The 14,237-nt window shown below is 41.8% G+C and overlaps 1 protein-coding gene across 1 annotated transcript in view; it reads right to left on the bottom strand.

Moving 5' to 3' along the window:
• The window catches only part of csmd2 (CUB and Sushi multiple domains 2), a 289,863-nt gene that overhangs the window by 47,701 nt on the left and 227,925 nt on the right, over window positions 1-14,237 (bottom strand). The window contains exons 40-44 of the mRNA XM_033636937.2: window positions 13,378-13,447; window positions 9,969-10,085; window positions 9,522-9,731; window positions 6,048-6,236; window positions 2,703-2,880 (exon numbers count right to left, since the gene is read on the bottom strand). Coding sequence (XP_033492828.1) covers window positions 2,703-2,880; window positions 6,048-6,236; window positions 9,522-9,731; window positions 9,969-10,085; window positions 13,378-13,447 — 764 coding nt within the window. The remainder of the gene's footprint in view (window positions 1-2,702; window positions 2,881-6,047; window positions 6,237-9,521; window positions 9,732-9,968; window positions 10,086-13,377; window positions 13,448-14,237) is intronic.

Below are 14,237 nucleotides of genomic sequence, written 5' to 3'. Positions count from 1 at the left end.
GTGATTTAGCGTAGCACGTGCAACATGTGTTGCTGGAGAACTTGTGAGTGAGTGAGTTAATGTTTTATGAACAGCCCCGGACTTTTCAGACTCTTTTAGCGACTTACCGCTCAGAGGGAACTCATTCAGTGTCTCCTCTGGCAGCAGCACAGCATCTCTCCCTCTCCTCTCTCGCCGTGCGCACACGGGAGTTGGTTTTCGGCAAGAGAGTTTGTCATAAACCTTTGGTAATGTAAACCCATGTGACGCTAGGGGCTCCACAAAAAACTCCATATGTGAATGTGTGATAGTTGTGGTATCATAACAGCCTGTCACAGGTTACAGCATGATGATTAGAGGAGAAATGGCAGAGCATAACGGTCCAGGTGGAAAAAACACAACTCAGTCATTTAGGATTTTGCTAAAATAAGGAAATTACCTTTTGATATAGATCCCAGGGGACATTTTGCACCATAGAGTACTGGGTTTTAATTTTGAGTTTTGAGATCTGCATTCTGCACAATAAATGCTCTAAAAAATACATTATATCTTTGCTTTTGTTGTTGTTGTTGTTTTTTTTTTTATCAATTTAGCTTTGCTAAGGGACTACAAAACCCATTCAGAAACACTTCTATTATAACTTTTACACTTATTTATACCGCGATATATACCGTTACCGTGAAGGGATTAGATTTATACCGTGATATAAATTTTAGGTCATACCGCCCAGCCCTAACTGGAGTAAAGTAGTTTTCTGTCACCAGCCTCTGCTCAAATGCTCACTCATTCTCTAAACATAAAGTACCTCCAGGCTCTGTGACGCATATCTGTGAGAAAATCAAACAAAGCCACATGCAAGATTATTGTCAAGCAGCTTCCAGCAGCAGAGTCTAACCAAGCTGCTCTCACTTCATCATACCCAAAGCAATTACTCTGGGCTGCTTTGGGTGATTATGTTGAAATAAGGTAAAAATTACAGATAAGCGTGGAATGACAGGTCTGGATTGCGCTGTTCCTGCTAAGTGCCATCCAATGGGAGTGTCTCTGGAAGCTGCGGCCCAGTCTTGGCAGTCCCCTGGCGTGGGCATGGCCGATTAAGCCAGCTCCCAGATTCCTGCCACAACCATTCAGCTTAAAAACCATCTGTCTTTGGCTGTCAGACTGGGCATGGGAGATTACAAGCAGCTCTGGAAACGGCTGGCTAGGGACTGCTGCCTGACAGCACTCTGGCCAAGCCGCCATTACGAGGCCCATTTCCTTGGCTCAGTAGTTCAGTGGATAGATACACAGCGGTGGTAACTGGAAACTGGGGAACATGATAGTCCCCATCTTGGCTCTGCAAGAGCTTGTTGGGGAAGATCAGCACAGCGGGGGGTGTTTACAGAAGAGCAACAATACGCTAAAAAGTGGACATTTTGGCTCACTATAGCCATGTCGACTAAGTCACATGAAATCTTCATGCGCTAAAAAAAAATCTTCACACACATTTCTATAAGCAGCCCAATCCGTAAAACATAGATGTCACCCCTTGCCATGTGGACTTTTCATGTGGTCGTCAAGTTGCCAGGTTGGCTGGCAGTCAGATCTCCGGTCTCACTGAGAGCTGGGACCTTTGGAGCTTGTCTCAGGGAGAGGGGATCAACTGGGACTGGCAACCACCATGCATGCAAAATCCTGTCTTTGGTCGCACATATGGCAGGCACAGCCGTGCATTATGGAGGTGATGAAAGGAAGCTTTACCCCTCGATACTCAGTCAGGCAAAAAGACACACACCTACTGCATAAACGTCTTGACACAAACATTAACACACACACGAAAAAAAGGAGCACACACACATTTCCACCTGCCAAAGCTGACTTTCTGTCTTCCTTTCTCCTCTTTCCCACTCATATATTTACAGAGGTGGGAACCATATTCCACCTACTGCTCTGATGGTCCGCCATGGCTGGCTGCATTCATTACATTTAAGCGTTTGGGAAATACGAAATAAAATATATATTTTGCTTGTGCACATGAAAAGCCAAAGCCCACAGAGGTATTTGTGGTTTCTGGTGTTGCCTCTGCATGTTCCTATTGTTAAGAATAATTACATAAAAAATAACTAACAATATTATTATCCTTTACATTTGTACTGAAATCCATGTGGGTGAATGCACACTTAAAAAAGCAAAAGGAATTTGATGATTTCAAAGAATACATTTAAAAGAACTCACTGTTTTTAAAGTAGAGGGCATGCAAGCAGGGGATGGTGGGCATGAAAAGAGAAATAAGGATTCAAGGAAAAAAAAGGGGATAAAGGCAGAGGTGAGCTTTTAATCTGCAGCGCTTTGTGCCACTGTAATGGATAATAAAGACGAGGTACACATGTGCTGGGAGGCCGTACTGTTCTTGTTAGTTAGAAAACAAGCTGTCACATACACAGGACAGAAAATAAAAAGAAAGGAGGGGGCAGCAGCATCAGAGATTAACTAACTGAAGCCTTACTGAGGTCTGTCAAGCAAAACAACAGAGGCACATATGTGAAAAAATACTGAGGTGTAACAGGTTGAAAAGTAGGAGTGGGTGAAAAGGAGCTGAAGAAAAGGCAATATGGAGGTGATGATAACGAGAAAATTGAACTGCAAACAAATGAATAAACATGGCAATGTTTCAATGACACTTAAGAATGTCATAAAAATGTGTTTACACACATCTGCAGCGGCGGGAAACAGTCATTCCTTACCAGACAGTGATGAAATCGTGCGGCCCGTGAACTTGCAGCAGGGTGAAGTTGATTTTGATGCCGAAGCCAGGGGCCACGGTAATCAGCCAGGAGCAGTCAGCTGAGCTGGGGTATTCCTCTGGGTAACCCGGGGAGAAGATGGTCCCATTGTCTGATGTGATGTTCCCACCGCAAGGCACTGAGGGAGGGAAGGGAGTAAGGGAGTCAGAGTTTATTTATATATATGTATCAGTGGGCCGGGAAAATAACAGGAATGATCCATAATTCAGCTGCAATTGGTGGAAAAAGGGGATTTTTCCTTCCACTCTTCTTCTGCTTCCCTTCTCGGTGTCTCTCTTCCCCTCTCCTTCACTCTTCGTCTAGTGCCCAGGCGCTTGTCTGAGCTAAAGATTAGCCAGTAAAGCCTGTTAGCAAGTGGGGACTTGGATGGAGTGTTTTGCTAAGATAAGGCCTCAACCCTCTCCCACTGGGGGTGAACACAGAGAGTGCGGAGATGAGGCGAGGGGTTAGTGCGGACTGGGCTTTTTGAGGTGTGTGTATACAGCGTGTGGATACGCATGTGTGTGTGCGTGTAAACTTGTTGGCGTTTGAGTGACAGCAAAGGTTAAAACAGCATGTCTATGTCAGAGCTGACAAACTAGATCCTCACATGCCTGGTATCCTGAGGTTAAAAATATCCTGCACAGCTTGACAAATACAGTAACACTCACTCACATGCATACAAACTACTCTGCAGCCAGCCTCACATCTGCATGCATAGAAATTGTAACTAAATTTCAAACATTCCTCGGGAACTCAGGAGGTTCTAACCAACTTAACGATTAGGAAGCTTAACATTCCCGCTGGTGCCCTTAGAGAAACCCCAAATTCACTGTGGTGGTGCAGGGAAAATCAGGAAGGAGCAGTAATCGCAGCAGTGCAGGCATCTCAGGCAACCCAGACAGGGTGTTGAGCTTAACAGCACACCCTTCGACGCCTGTGGGTATACGATCATTCCCAAAGCAGAGATTGCGTGTTTATCCCTCTGTTTCTCTCTCAGGATGTGTGTGCTCAAGTTATACAGCTCCCTGCTTTAGCCCTGTGGCTGATAGGCCCCTCTGCTGCTGGCTCACCTGTTAAATGAGCTATTGATCAGACTGATTGATTAGACCTGAGTACTCTGTGGAGTTGCACATCTGTCTGACGCCATCAACTAGCAAGCTACTTAAAGCTACGTGTAAAAAGAGTGTGTGTTTGCTTAGTTGGAAGCAAAACTTGAAACAGGGTTGCAAATGTTTTGATCTTTTAAAATTCACATTATGTTGCAGTAACAGATGAGTGTAAAACATTACTAAGATTACCTCTGGAAAATATATAGCACCATCAAGTTAATTTCAGATTTTATTTGGCCAGTGTTAAAGATATACTGCACAGGATTTTCCAAAAAGAATGTGTAGACCACAGGTTTGTGGAGGTGTATTCATCTGCAGAGACTCATTCATTTTCTTCTTATTTTGCTGTGTTTGGGACATTTTTGCTGCACCCTTTGGGCAGTGGCGTGTAGCCCCCAGCCAATAAAAGCATGCAGGTGAGTTTGGGATTTTCTAAAAAGGTAGACTAGGTAGTAGCAGCAGCATACATCCAAGAGGAAGCTACAAAAATGCAAAGTGCAGATAAAATGCAATTACAGCAGGGTCATACAGCAATCGACAAAGCTTGTTTCAAAACGAGGGCACATCTGGAGTTGGCTTTCACTGCACTGAGGGAGAGGATGAAGAAAAGTGATACAGAGTTGGCCTGTTTTCTGTTAGACACATAGGTGCTGGCGGTTAACTTAGTTAGCTTGCTAAACGATTGGTTTTCCATGACAACATATGTATCTACAGTAGTAGCTTGCAGTGTATTTTATAAGCAGTGTAGGGAGGAGGGGCCAAGTTTGAATGTTGTGTTTATGACAGTAAGAAGAATAATACACAAATATACGTGTACACTGATTATATTTTGAATCAAGCCGTATGCAAATGTTGGTTTCAAAACTACTGCATTACTACAGTCGACTTCTCTGTGGGAGCCCTCGGCAATCTGAGTCCTCACCACTTCCTGATTTGCAGCCTTTACTTCTGCCACAGAGAGCAGGAGACTGAAATGGCATTTATTCCCCAGTGATCCCTGTGCATATAAAATTCATCACAGAAATATGTTTCTATCAAAACAGTTATATGAATATACAGGAAACGGAAAAGTGTTGATGAAGCAGGACGCGATGAGGCAGCGAAGGTTAAGTGCGGAGAGAAGTGGAGACAATCAAATGAGCAAGGAGAGAGGACGGTGCCAGCATTTTATAGACACAACATGGTACTATGATAATGCCAAGACAAGTAGGTAAGTGGAGGCAAGGAAACAAAAATCAATGTGTCTCATCCTCCTCAGAGGGAATGTGTGCAAATACTGGAGTGACAGTGAAACAGAAGAGCAGATTGTACTGAGCTGCACTGCGTTAAGTAAAGGCGGTACAACACGGTTTGCTGTCATGAAATAATAACTGTGTATTAGCTGTGAGCAGAAAAGACTGATGCGGGTTTTCATAAGTCTGCTCATGCGTGAAAATATCTGTAAAATCAACACATTACTTTGGAATTATTTCAGTCAGTTTTGCTTTCCTTAATGACTTCAGCCCTTTAACTGGGTACAAAATGTCCAACCTGTACACACAGTCACATAGGAATGCACACACACACGCACGCACAGGTATAATTTCTCGGATAATAATTTTTCAGCTTTGAACTTCTTGCGAATATTGAAAATGCCCATACAAAAGGAAATTTCCATGACAGAATAAAGTCTATCTCCTGTTCCTTCTTCCTTTTCACTCTGTTGCTCCTTCTCGCGCTCGCATTTATCTCCCTGCTCGCCCATTCAAAGTTCCAGTGTCATGGGCATCACCTCCCTCCGTTATTTCGCCTGCTTTATTGAATAATCGACAGCCAGAGCGTGAGAATGTCGGTCAAGGACGAGGCGAAAGAAAGAGCACCCATTACTTTTCTTTTCAATTCAGCCCCTCTTTTATCCCTCTTTTTTTTTGGCCTCCATTCGTCTTTAGCGCAGTATTGATTTTCATTGAAGAGTACTTTGCTTTATTAATAGGGGATGATAATTCAGTTTCATTGCATTATTCATAATAGATCATCATTATCTCCATAGCCGCACTTTGCATTAATGCTCAATAGCTCAATACACTCTAAACAGGAAGTTATCTTGTTGTTACCTTGATTGTGTGTTCACTTGTTTGTGAGACCATTTAGTGGTCAGATTAATAAATGAGTTGAATTTGCACATTAACTGGGTATAAATCATCACATCCCTTACCTTCGCAGCGAGGGAACGGGTGATCCCAATTGCGGGTGGTGCCGTGCTCACAAGTGAGGATGGAATGTCCCATCAGCTGATACCCGGGCAGACACTCAAAGGAAATAGACTGGCCCACGTTGAAGCCAGCGCCCACCACCACGCCGTAACGGAAAGGCTCTGGATCGGGGCACTCCTGTAGCTCGTAAGCTGAGGGAGAGAGCACGTATTCAAATCAGTATTCATTTTCCAATAAAGCTAGATACTTTTATTCAGCCATACAGTATTATAACAACATACTGTGATTAAGCGTGTTTAAACATGTGTGTGCCCCTGTATGCTCATTCTTTTTACTGTCTAAAGCAGCAATCAATTCACAAAACAGATTTGCCTTAATATATATTATTGCTCTGTCTCCAGACAACGGACGCATTATTGTCAGGGTTTTTCCTGCACATAATATTATGAGGAGGCCACCTCCGTCAAATTTCATGCACTTGGTGGATTTCTGTCATATCTAACTGCATTTGTGGCATGACGCTGATGTGAAGGCACTGCCAAAGAGGAGGAAGAGAGCCATCTGTTTTTGGCTGCACCACAGAAAAGCAGGGGCCAGCCCTATAAATGCGAGTGTCTATCACTGAATGACTGAGTGACTGACTGAGGGATGAAATTACACCATTGGCCAGTGGAGTGTTGGTGTTTCCCTGTTTGCAATTGCTTTTTTGTAATTACTGGCGACATAGTGTTTCTGCTGGTGACATCTTTGCCACCACAGAAAAAAAACAATTAAAAAGAAAAACCAAATATTCTGCAATCAATAATATGGAACACGGACTTGAGGACATTATTAGCCTCCTCCTACTTGCCGTTTGATGTTTTGATATAGTTTGATATCGCAAGGTGGCATTTATAAACGCTGATGCAAATAGCCGTCCGTGCGGTAATACTTGAAGGTATCTACATAAGAGAGACATGACACTGTCATAACTATGACATGACATGGTCATGAACCTGTCAACAATATGTGAACATTATATGCATGTCATAAACGTTTATGACTGCTGTCATTAAGTGTCATTTGGTTTTTTTAATGACAAGTTGACATTGTTTGGGTTGTCTTGATTATGACAACTTGACATTACTCAAAGTGACATCACCAGAAGTTGTCTTTGTCATGACAAGTTGACAGTAAATTTGTTTGGGATGCCCTTATTATGACAATTTGACATTAACCAGGATGACATTACCAGAAGATGTCTTTGACATTAACAAAAAATGCACCTCTTTTTGTGTTTATGACAAGGTGGCATAATGATTATTATAATTCAATGTGCAAGGTTACAGACCGATTCTAACACTCGGTCAGATAGATGTCTGGCAGGATACGACACAAAACTGGCTGTCGTGACAGGATTATGACAGTGTAATGAATAAATTCTTTGACCTGAAGTAAAGTGGTACCATTTTGAACATACGCTGAACAAAATATAGATCATTACCTAACATCTGAGAACATGAAACACACTGATAAAAGCAAAAAAATTAAACTATGAAGCAAAATAATCAAAATAAATTACACAAAGGATAAGCTGTCTTTTAAAGGTGTCCTGTAATTATGATTGTTTTTTAAAATAATTTTGAATGCTTCAAAAACAGGAAGAGATCTACATTTGTGTAAATAAAACATTTCAGCAGAATCGTAGTCTAACAAGGTATTTATCAGTACTTGTGGTCATGCTCTCATTATCAAACACAGCTTAACTAGGCCATGTGATCTGTTACTTCAGTGCAATTCAGAAACAAATATAACTGGGACCATGACAGAAAATTGCAGATAAAATATAATATCCAGTACTTCACATTATAGACACCACTGACAAGCCCTGTAACAATCTGCCCACAGTTTAGCACACTGGTCATATACGGTGCAGCCATATACTAGGTTATAACCTAATCTTGTTTCCCTACAGCAGGAATGTGTCGGGTGGCGTCCTGATATTTCGTGGCTGATCAAACAGGTGACTATTATTTCTTTTGTGTCCAAGCACATCCAATTTCTAAAAAAGGTTTTCTGACTTTACAGTTCCTCCCCGTCAGTGTAATGTTTTTAGCTTTGCAGATATGGCTCGCAGTATCAGCGCAGTAAGAGAGCAGGGCACCTTTTTTCTTTTAATAAAATATGATTTAACCTGATAATTGTAATTTTCCGCACTCATGTAATCATAGCTTATAAAATGTGTTTGCTTGATCCAGTTAAAGGCAGGGTACACATGCACACTCTAAGAATGGTACCACCTCCGCAACATTTTGAGCCAGGAAAAACACGTCCTCTATTTTTAGTTTCCAACTTAAATTCCCCTTCTACATCTTTGTGTTGTTCTTCCTCCTTGTACTCAACCTCCCACTCACTCACTCCCCCTCCTCCGCCTCCTCCTCCTCCTCCTCCTCCTTACTTTTCAGAAGGAAAGAAAATGCCAGGGGTGGGTTTGACTTGTGCCGGAGGAGTGTGATGCAGTCATCATAGGTAGTGTGGGTAAATAATTCTCATTTTCTCCTCTTGGATACAAAAGCAAAGCAGCCAGTGAGCCTTGAAGAGCCAGGATATAAATATGACTAAAGAAATCGATTTCTATGGATCACAGCTTCTCTTTGTGGGAGATAACTCATGCAAATACTGAAAAAGGGGGGAATCTGCAAATATAATGCTTGATTTCTATGCTAATGTACACATAATTATGTAAATGCACAATGCTACCTTTCGATTTGCCGGCTCGCTTGTTGAATCACAAAATACAAACTTGTGCCTGTTGCATTTGCAGACGAGGGCAGTGTATCCCTCACAGTCATGCAGGTATGCAGTGAAGCTTTTTATTGGCACATGCTGAGAAAATCTTTTAAGTGATCAACAGTTTTATATACTGAGATTTATTGATCTGGGGAATTTACTGGCTCTGTGGGCTGATAATCCTGACACACTTCTGTTACGGCTTTACATGCTTACACCCCACAGGAAAGTGACACTAAAAGTACACAAGTGACAACGAGGGGGAAAAAAGGAGTCACTCCCAGAGATTATTATTTCTCATTCTGTGCTCACAAAACACAATTTGTCTCAGTGACTTTCATTCTTACAGTGTACTCTATGATTGTGTCAATTCAGGAAAATAGCTCTGATCATTATTGTTATATTCTCTGCACTATGCTGAACCACATTTCAGTGACAGCGAAGACGGTTTGAAGCAGCCAAAATCTCCAGCCACACTAAAGTAATTACTGGTTTGATCAAGCTTCACAGAGGAAAGTAACTCATAATACTAATACTGGCTCAGCTCTGCAAGCCTTGGTGATTAGAATCATTATTATAAACATATATTAGCTAAGTCTATTTTTGTCTGACACAATCCTGAGGCTGATCATAATTTGCTGCTTCAATCTCCTGCATCTTTTACTGGGAGTATACTGTCTTACTCAGTATTTTTTTTGGTCTCTTACCCTGGTACTCGAATCTAAACCCCGGCTTGTTCTGTGAGTGGTCACTGTGGAAATATACTGTGGTCTCGTGGGAGGTGGTGAGAAGGGAGGAGGGAATATCCTGGCCGCTGAAGCGACCAATCACCGCGCTTGTATCAAGGGGACCGTTGCGAATCTCAAGGAAATCATGGTTGGCCTCGGTGGAGAAGTTGAGGAACTGAAGGTGGGCTCCTGGGAAAAGAAGAAAGGCGACACTGTGAGACAGAGGAGGTAGGAAATTGAAAAAGAAATGATATCCTCCTCCTGAAATACTACTTAGGTCCCTCTGCACAGGCGCTCAGATCTGTGTGAGTTTAGCCCTGTCAATCTGAAACTACAAATGTTGACACTGCAGAGTCCAGCCCTACAAGTTGTGTAACAAAGGTTCTTGTGTGTGGAAGTGCTGTAAGAGCCTCTCGTGATGCTCACCATAACCAACCGGCAGGTAGATTCTCCAGGTACAGTCACTGTTGCTAGGGTAGTTGCCAGGGAAACCTGGGCTGAGAATCATGCCCTCCATCTCTTCCCGGATCCCGCCACATTGAGCTGGCAGAGGGCAGACAAGGCTTTTTATTAGCATCTGCAGACAGTGATTCCTCCAGATTAAAATGAGACTACAAATATGGTTCAACGCAGCTCTTTGTCTGTGACAGTGGGAGTACAAAACTATAACCCAACAACTACAGTTCAAACAGGAAATACTTGCCGACTTTATATGAAATAAAATAGAGTGGTATAATATACAGTAAGTAAGTAAGCCCAATTTGTTTTAGTGAAAACATGTGACGACCCCTCTGCTTCACTAGGTGTGTCTGTTTTCCTGTCTGTTCTTTCAGTTACAGGATGCGGGTCAAGGCAGAAGGTCGTCGTTAGCCTCATGAGCCACACCTGGGCCCAGTGTGCTTCATGATATAAAGCTCACCACCTTCCGACAGAACCTCTTCCCTCACGGCGCAACTGCTGTTCTTTTGTAAATAAATGAGCTTTAAACTATTTGTACACTCATCTCATCTTCCATTATTGTTGCAGCCCAAGAGAAGAGAGCAGAGGAGAAATACTTAGTCGTTTTTAACCTAAATCTTTAAAACCTGTGAGGGTGAATTCAGAAACTAAAGACCGAAGGGCTACAATCCAGAGATAAAAACCTAAAAACTATCTTTTCGGTGGGTTTGCACTGCTTAAAGGCAGGGTGAGATTCTTTTAAATGCAGGTCAGTGTGTTCCAAACTCTTCTTAAGCACAGATAAGGACATCTCTCTGCACCCTAACCACCAAACCCTTACATCACGCTAAATAGTGTCATCATTCTATAGCCATTATGTAGCTTGTTTGCAATCACGTGACTATTATGATGCGCAAAATTCAGATGGAGGGCAGGAAGTGATGAATCCATAGACTAGGGTATAGAGGAAAGTGACTAAAATAAAAGGTTGGAAGAACCTACAGGTGGCAGGTATCATCACACAAAACAACTTAATCAATTTGCCCAGTGTGGACATGATCGTCATTACAAATTACTTTTTCCCTCAGACAACCTAACGTTACCAATGTTACACTGTGAGCTGATGGAAGCTCCATCCAGCTGTTGTTTTTGGCCATGCTTGACTGTAAACATCTTTTATATTTCAACTCTGTACATGGATGCTCCACTGTCAGGCTTACGTTGCTAGGTAACACAAGCTAACTTTAGCTACTGTTTTCTACCTACTAGGTTAACCGTTTCCATTTTAAAAATCTGGGTCATGGCAAAAAACAGAGAGAAGCACACTGCACACACATCCAATGCCAGGCATGTTTAACACAACACTTTTACATTAATGTTTGGCATCAACGTAGTAATCTTTGTCTCAAGTGGTCCCCCCTCCATCTAGACAGCGCACCAGTGTCTGATGTCATGTGCAGAGAAGCTACTGTGCAATCAATTTATACTTCATAATAAGTTACTGCAAAAATTGTCTATTTCCACTTTAACAGCATTATTATTATTGCCCAATATAATTATAATTTCACTGATTTGATTAAAAAATTAGCTATCAGAGTTTACACTGGTTCCCTATAAGCCTCACTTTCACTATACGATTCTGTCTGCGGCCAGGAACAATCTCCTGGGAAAATGAAGGCTCAGTTTACAACACAAAGGAAGTATGTCAACTAATGCACAACCAATACAGGAAGAGGTTAGTGCTTATGTTATCCCTGGTAGCTATCGATGGCTATCCCCAGTTACCAAAGAGTACTGAAAGCTACTTTGTTGAGTTGCCTCTTAGCAAAATGTCCTGGGTGATTTTTAGTTTACTCTGTGTATGTCTAAGGCTTTATTGTGAAAGGTAAGGACAGTGAAAATGCAGTGTGCTGCTAGTGACAATGTGGGAAGCAATAAAGAGGTTGTCGTCTACTTTTTGGACTATGGTACCTCCATGTCATTTTTTTATTGCCTTCACAAGTATAGGCGAAGCTCATAACCCTCGGCTACGGTATCTATGTAAGTTCTTTGCAGTGAGAATCCCCAGTAGCTGAAATGGTAGACAGTGGAACAACTGAAATAACTGTGGAAAATGTGGGAGTTTCTAACCTCTGAGGAAAACAGAAAGTGACCCGGTTGTCTTTGCTACAGTGGCTCTAACAATAATATTACTTGGAGACACTACAAGTGCGGGGAGGTTCAAAAGTTGCCTGTTTCCAGAGTGAATTTTATGTAAAAATTGTAAAAATTATTAAAGAATTTATACTGACATACGAAGAGACAGCATCTCAACAAATGGGCTAATTTATTTCACTATTAATGAACTCTGGAGCTCTTTTCTTTCTACCTGAGAAACTGAGGTGGCATACACTGTTTCTTTTTTTTTTTGCTGCTCTTCAACCTTCTCCTTTCATCTTAAAACAACCAGCGGATAAATGTTTTCTTGACTGAAGAAGTAAAATGAAACACTGAGCAAAAGCGATGACTGAATCGAGAGAGATGAAAAGCACCAGAGATCCTGACACCAAAAATTAAAAAGATGAAAGGATGCTCAAACTAACAGTAAAATAATTAGCTGACTAAAAGAGAAAAAGAAAAAACGGAGGTACCGCAAGGAAAAAGTGTCGAGGATTAAGAAATAAATGGGACAAACAGGCAACATAAGTCAGAGGAGGAATAAGTGAGGGGTTAAATGTTATCCTGTAGCAGCACCAGAAGCCTGAGGTAATCAGGAAACTGCTGATGCCTGCGAACACGATGAATCTTCCCAGGACTTCAACCAATCACAGTCTGAGACGGAACTAATTAGCCAATAGTAGGTTGCTCCAATAAGTGGAACCCGTTTGTCAAGGCACTCTCCCAGGGAGGAAGATTCGAGGTGTAATATAGAGAAGGAACCTAATGCTGTTTCATTTGGCGTGCGCACTCAGCTCTCAGGTAGAAATATCAAACTCATTTTAAAAGTGCAGGAGCTCTCATAAACTCAAACAAAAACACACACTATTGAAATATAACCTTTGCGTTTTTGTTTATAACTCCGATTTTATTCATTTTCTGTTGAATGCAAAAGCTGGGTTATGTCTGTTATATAATGCATTGCTGTGTGTGAGGTGTGAAACCGCACTGGAGAGGAAAAATGTATCTTTGTTGCCTACAGTATGCAGTGATATGGTAATTCAATTCTGCTTTCAATCAAAGGGTGATGATGACGCAAGTGTTGTTGCACACGTCAAGTCTACGTGAGAGATGCTCGGTGTAAAGTAAGCTGGTTTGTTGTGTGAGATAAAGGATCTCCAAGGGACAAAGTAAGACTATAGAAGAAAGTTGCAGAAAGGAAACAGAAGGAAGGCAGGACATGGAAGCAAGATATTTTTACCAATGCAGAGGGGAGGTGGGTAGTTCCATCGTCTGACGGTTCCAGGCATACAGGTGATGTGCGAGTTCCCCTGCAAGCAGCATCCATGCACCGATGAGCGCGCACACACACACACACACACACACACACAGACACAAAGAGAAAAGAACAACAAAGAACAGGCAATGAATTAATTTGTTCCCCCTTCTGTCACTCATCTGTTGTTCCAATTATTTGAACCTGCTGCCAGTCTCCACATGACTTCATGTGGAGACTAAATGGCTTAATCCATCTGAAGTGACAGAGAACAATAGAGAGGGAGCATTTCAGGCATATTAAGATGATCACATTTATTATTGCACTGCCAAAATAAGCAACACAACATTTTTCTGAGAGATAGAAAGTTAAGTTTCAAAGTTAAGTCACCATGAAGATAACATACTTTGGTGCCTAAACCCAACTAAACTGCAGCCATTTCACAAGGTTAAACAGTAGTTACTGTATGTAACCCCACTTCAATGAGTATGCGCACCAACAGTCATATATGTCGTTTTGGGAGTCATCGACAAACAGCCTATTCTGCTGTTTTGGCATAAGGATGTGCCAATGGGCCATAAGAGACTGGAGGAGCTTGAAATGGACACCAAAACAACATGCTGGTGATTTCTTTTGAACTGTTGTTATCTACTTTCACATGTCTCACTGATTAAGGACTGATACTGCAATGACTGATCATTACTTCAGATATTTTCTAGCTCTAGGGCTGTTTTTTTTTCTTCTTCTTTACCCTATCTACCTATACCTGCGGCCTGAACTTAGGTCAGATTTACCAATTTATAAGCATTACTGTGTAGGTAGGAAACAGCTAGGCATTTCTGCAC

The sequence above is a fragment of the Epinephelus lanceolatus genome, chromosome 16 (genome assembly GCF_041903045.1).
Source record: "Epinephelus lanceolatus isolate andai-2023 chromosome 16, ASM4190304v1, whole genome shotgun sequence".
Taxonomy (NCBI): domain Eukaryota; kingdom Metazoa; phylum Chordata; class Actinopteri; order Perciformes; family Serranidae; genus Epinephelus; species Epinephelus lanceolatus.
Note: the sequence above shows the minus strand (reverse complement) of the source record. Positions and strands in the feature narration are given on the sequence as shown.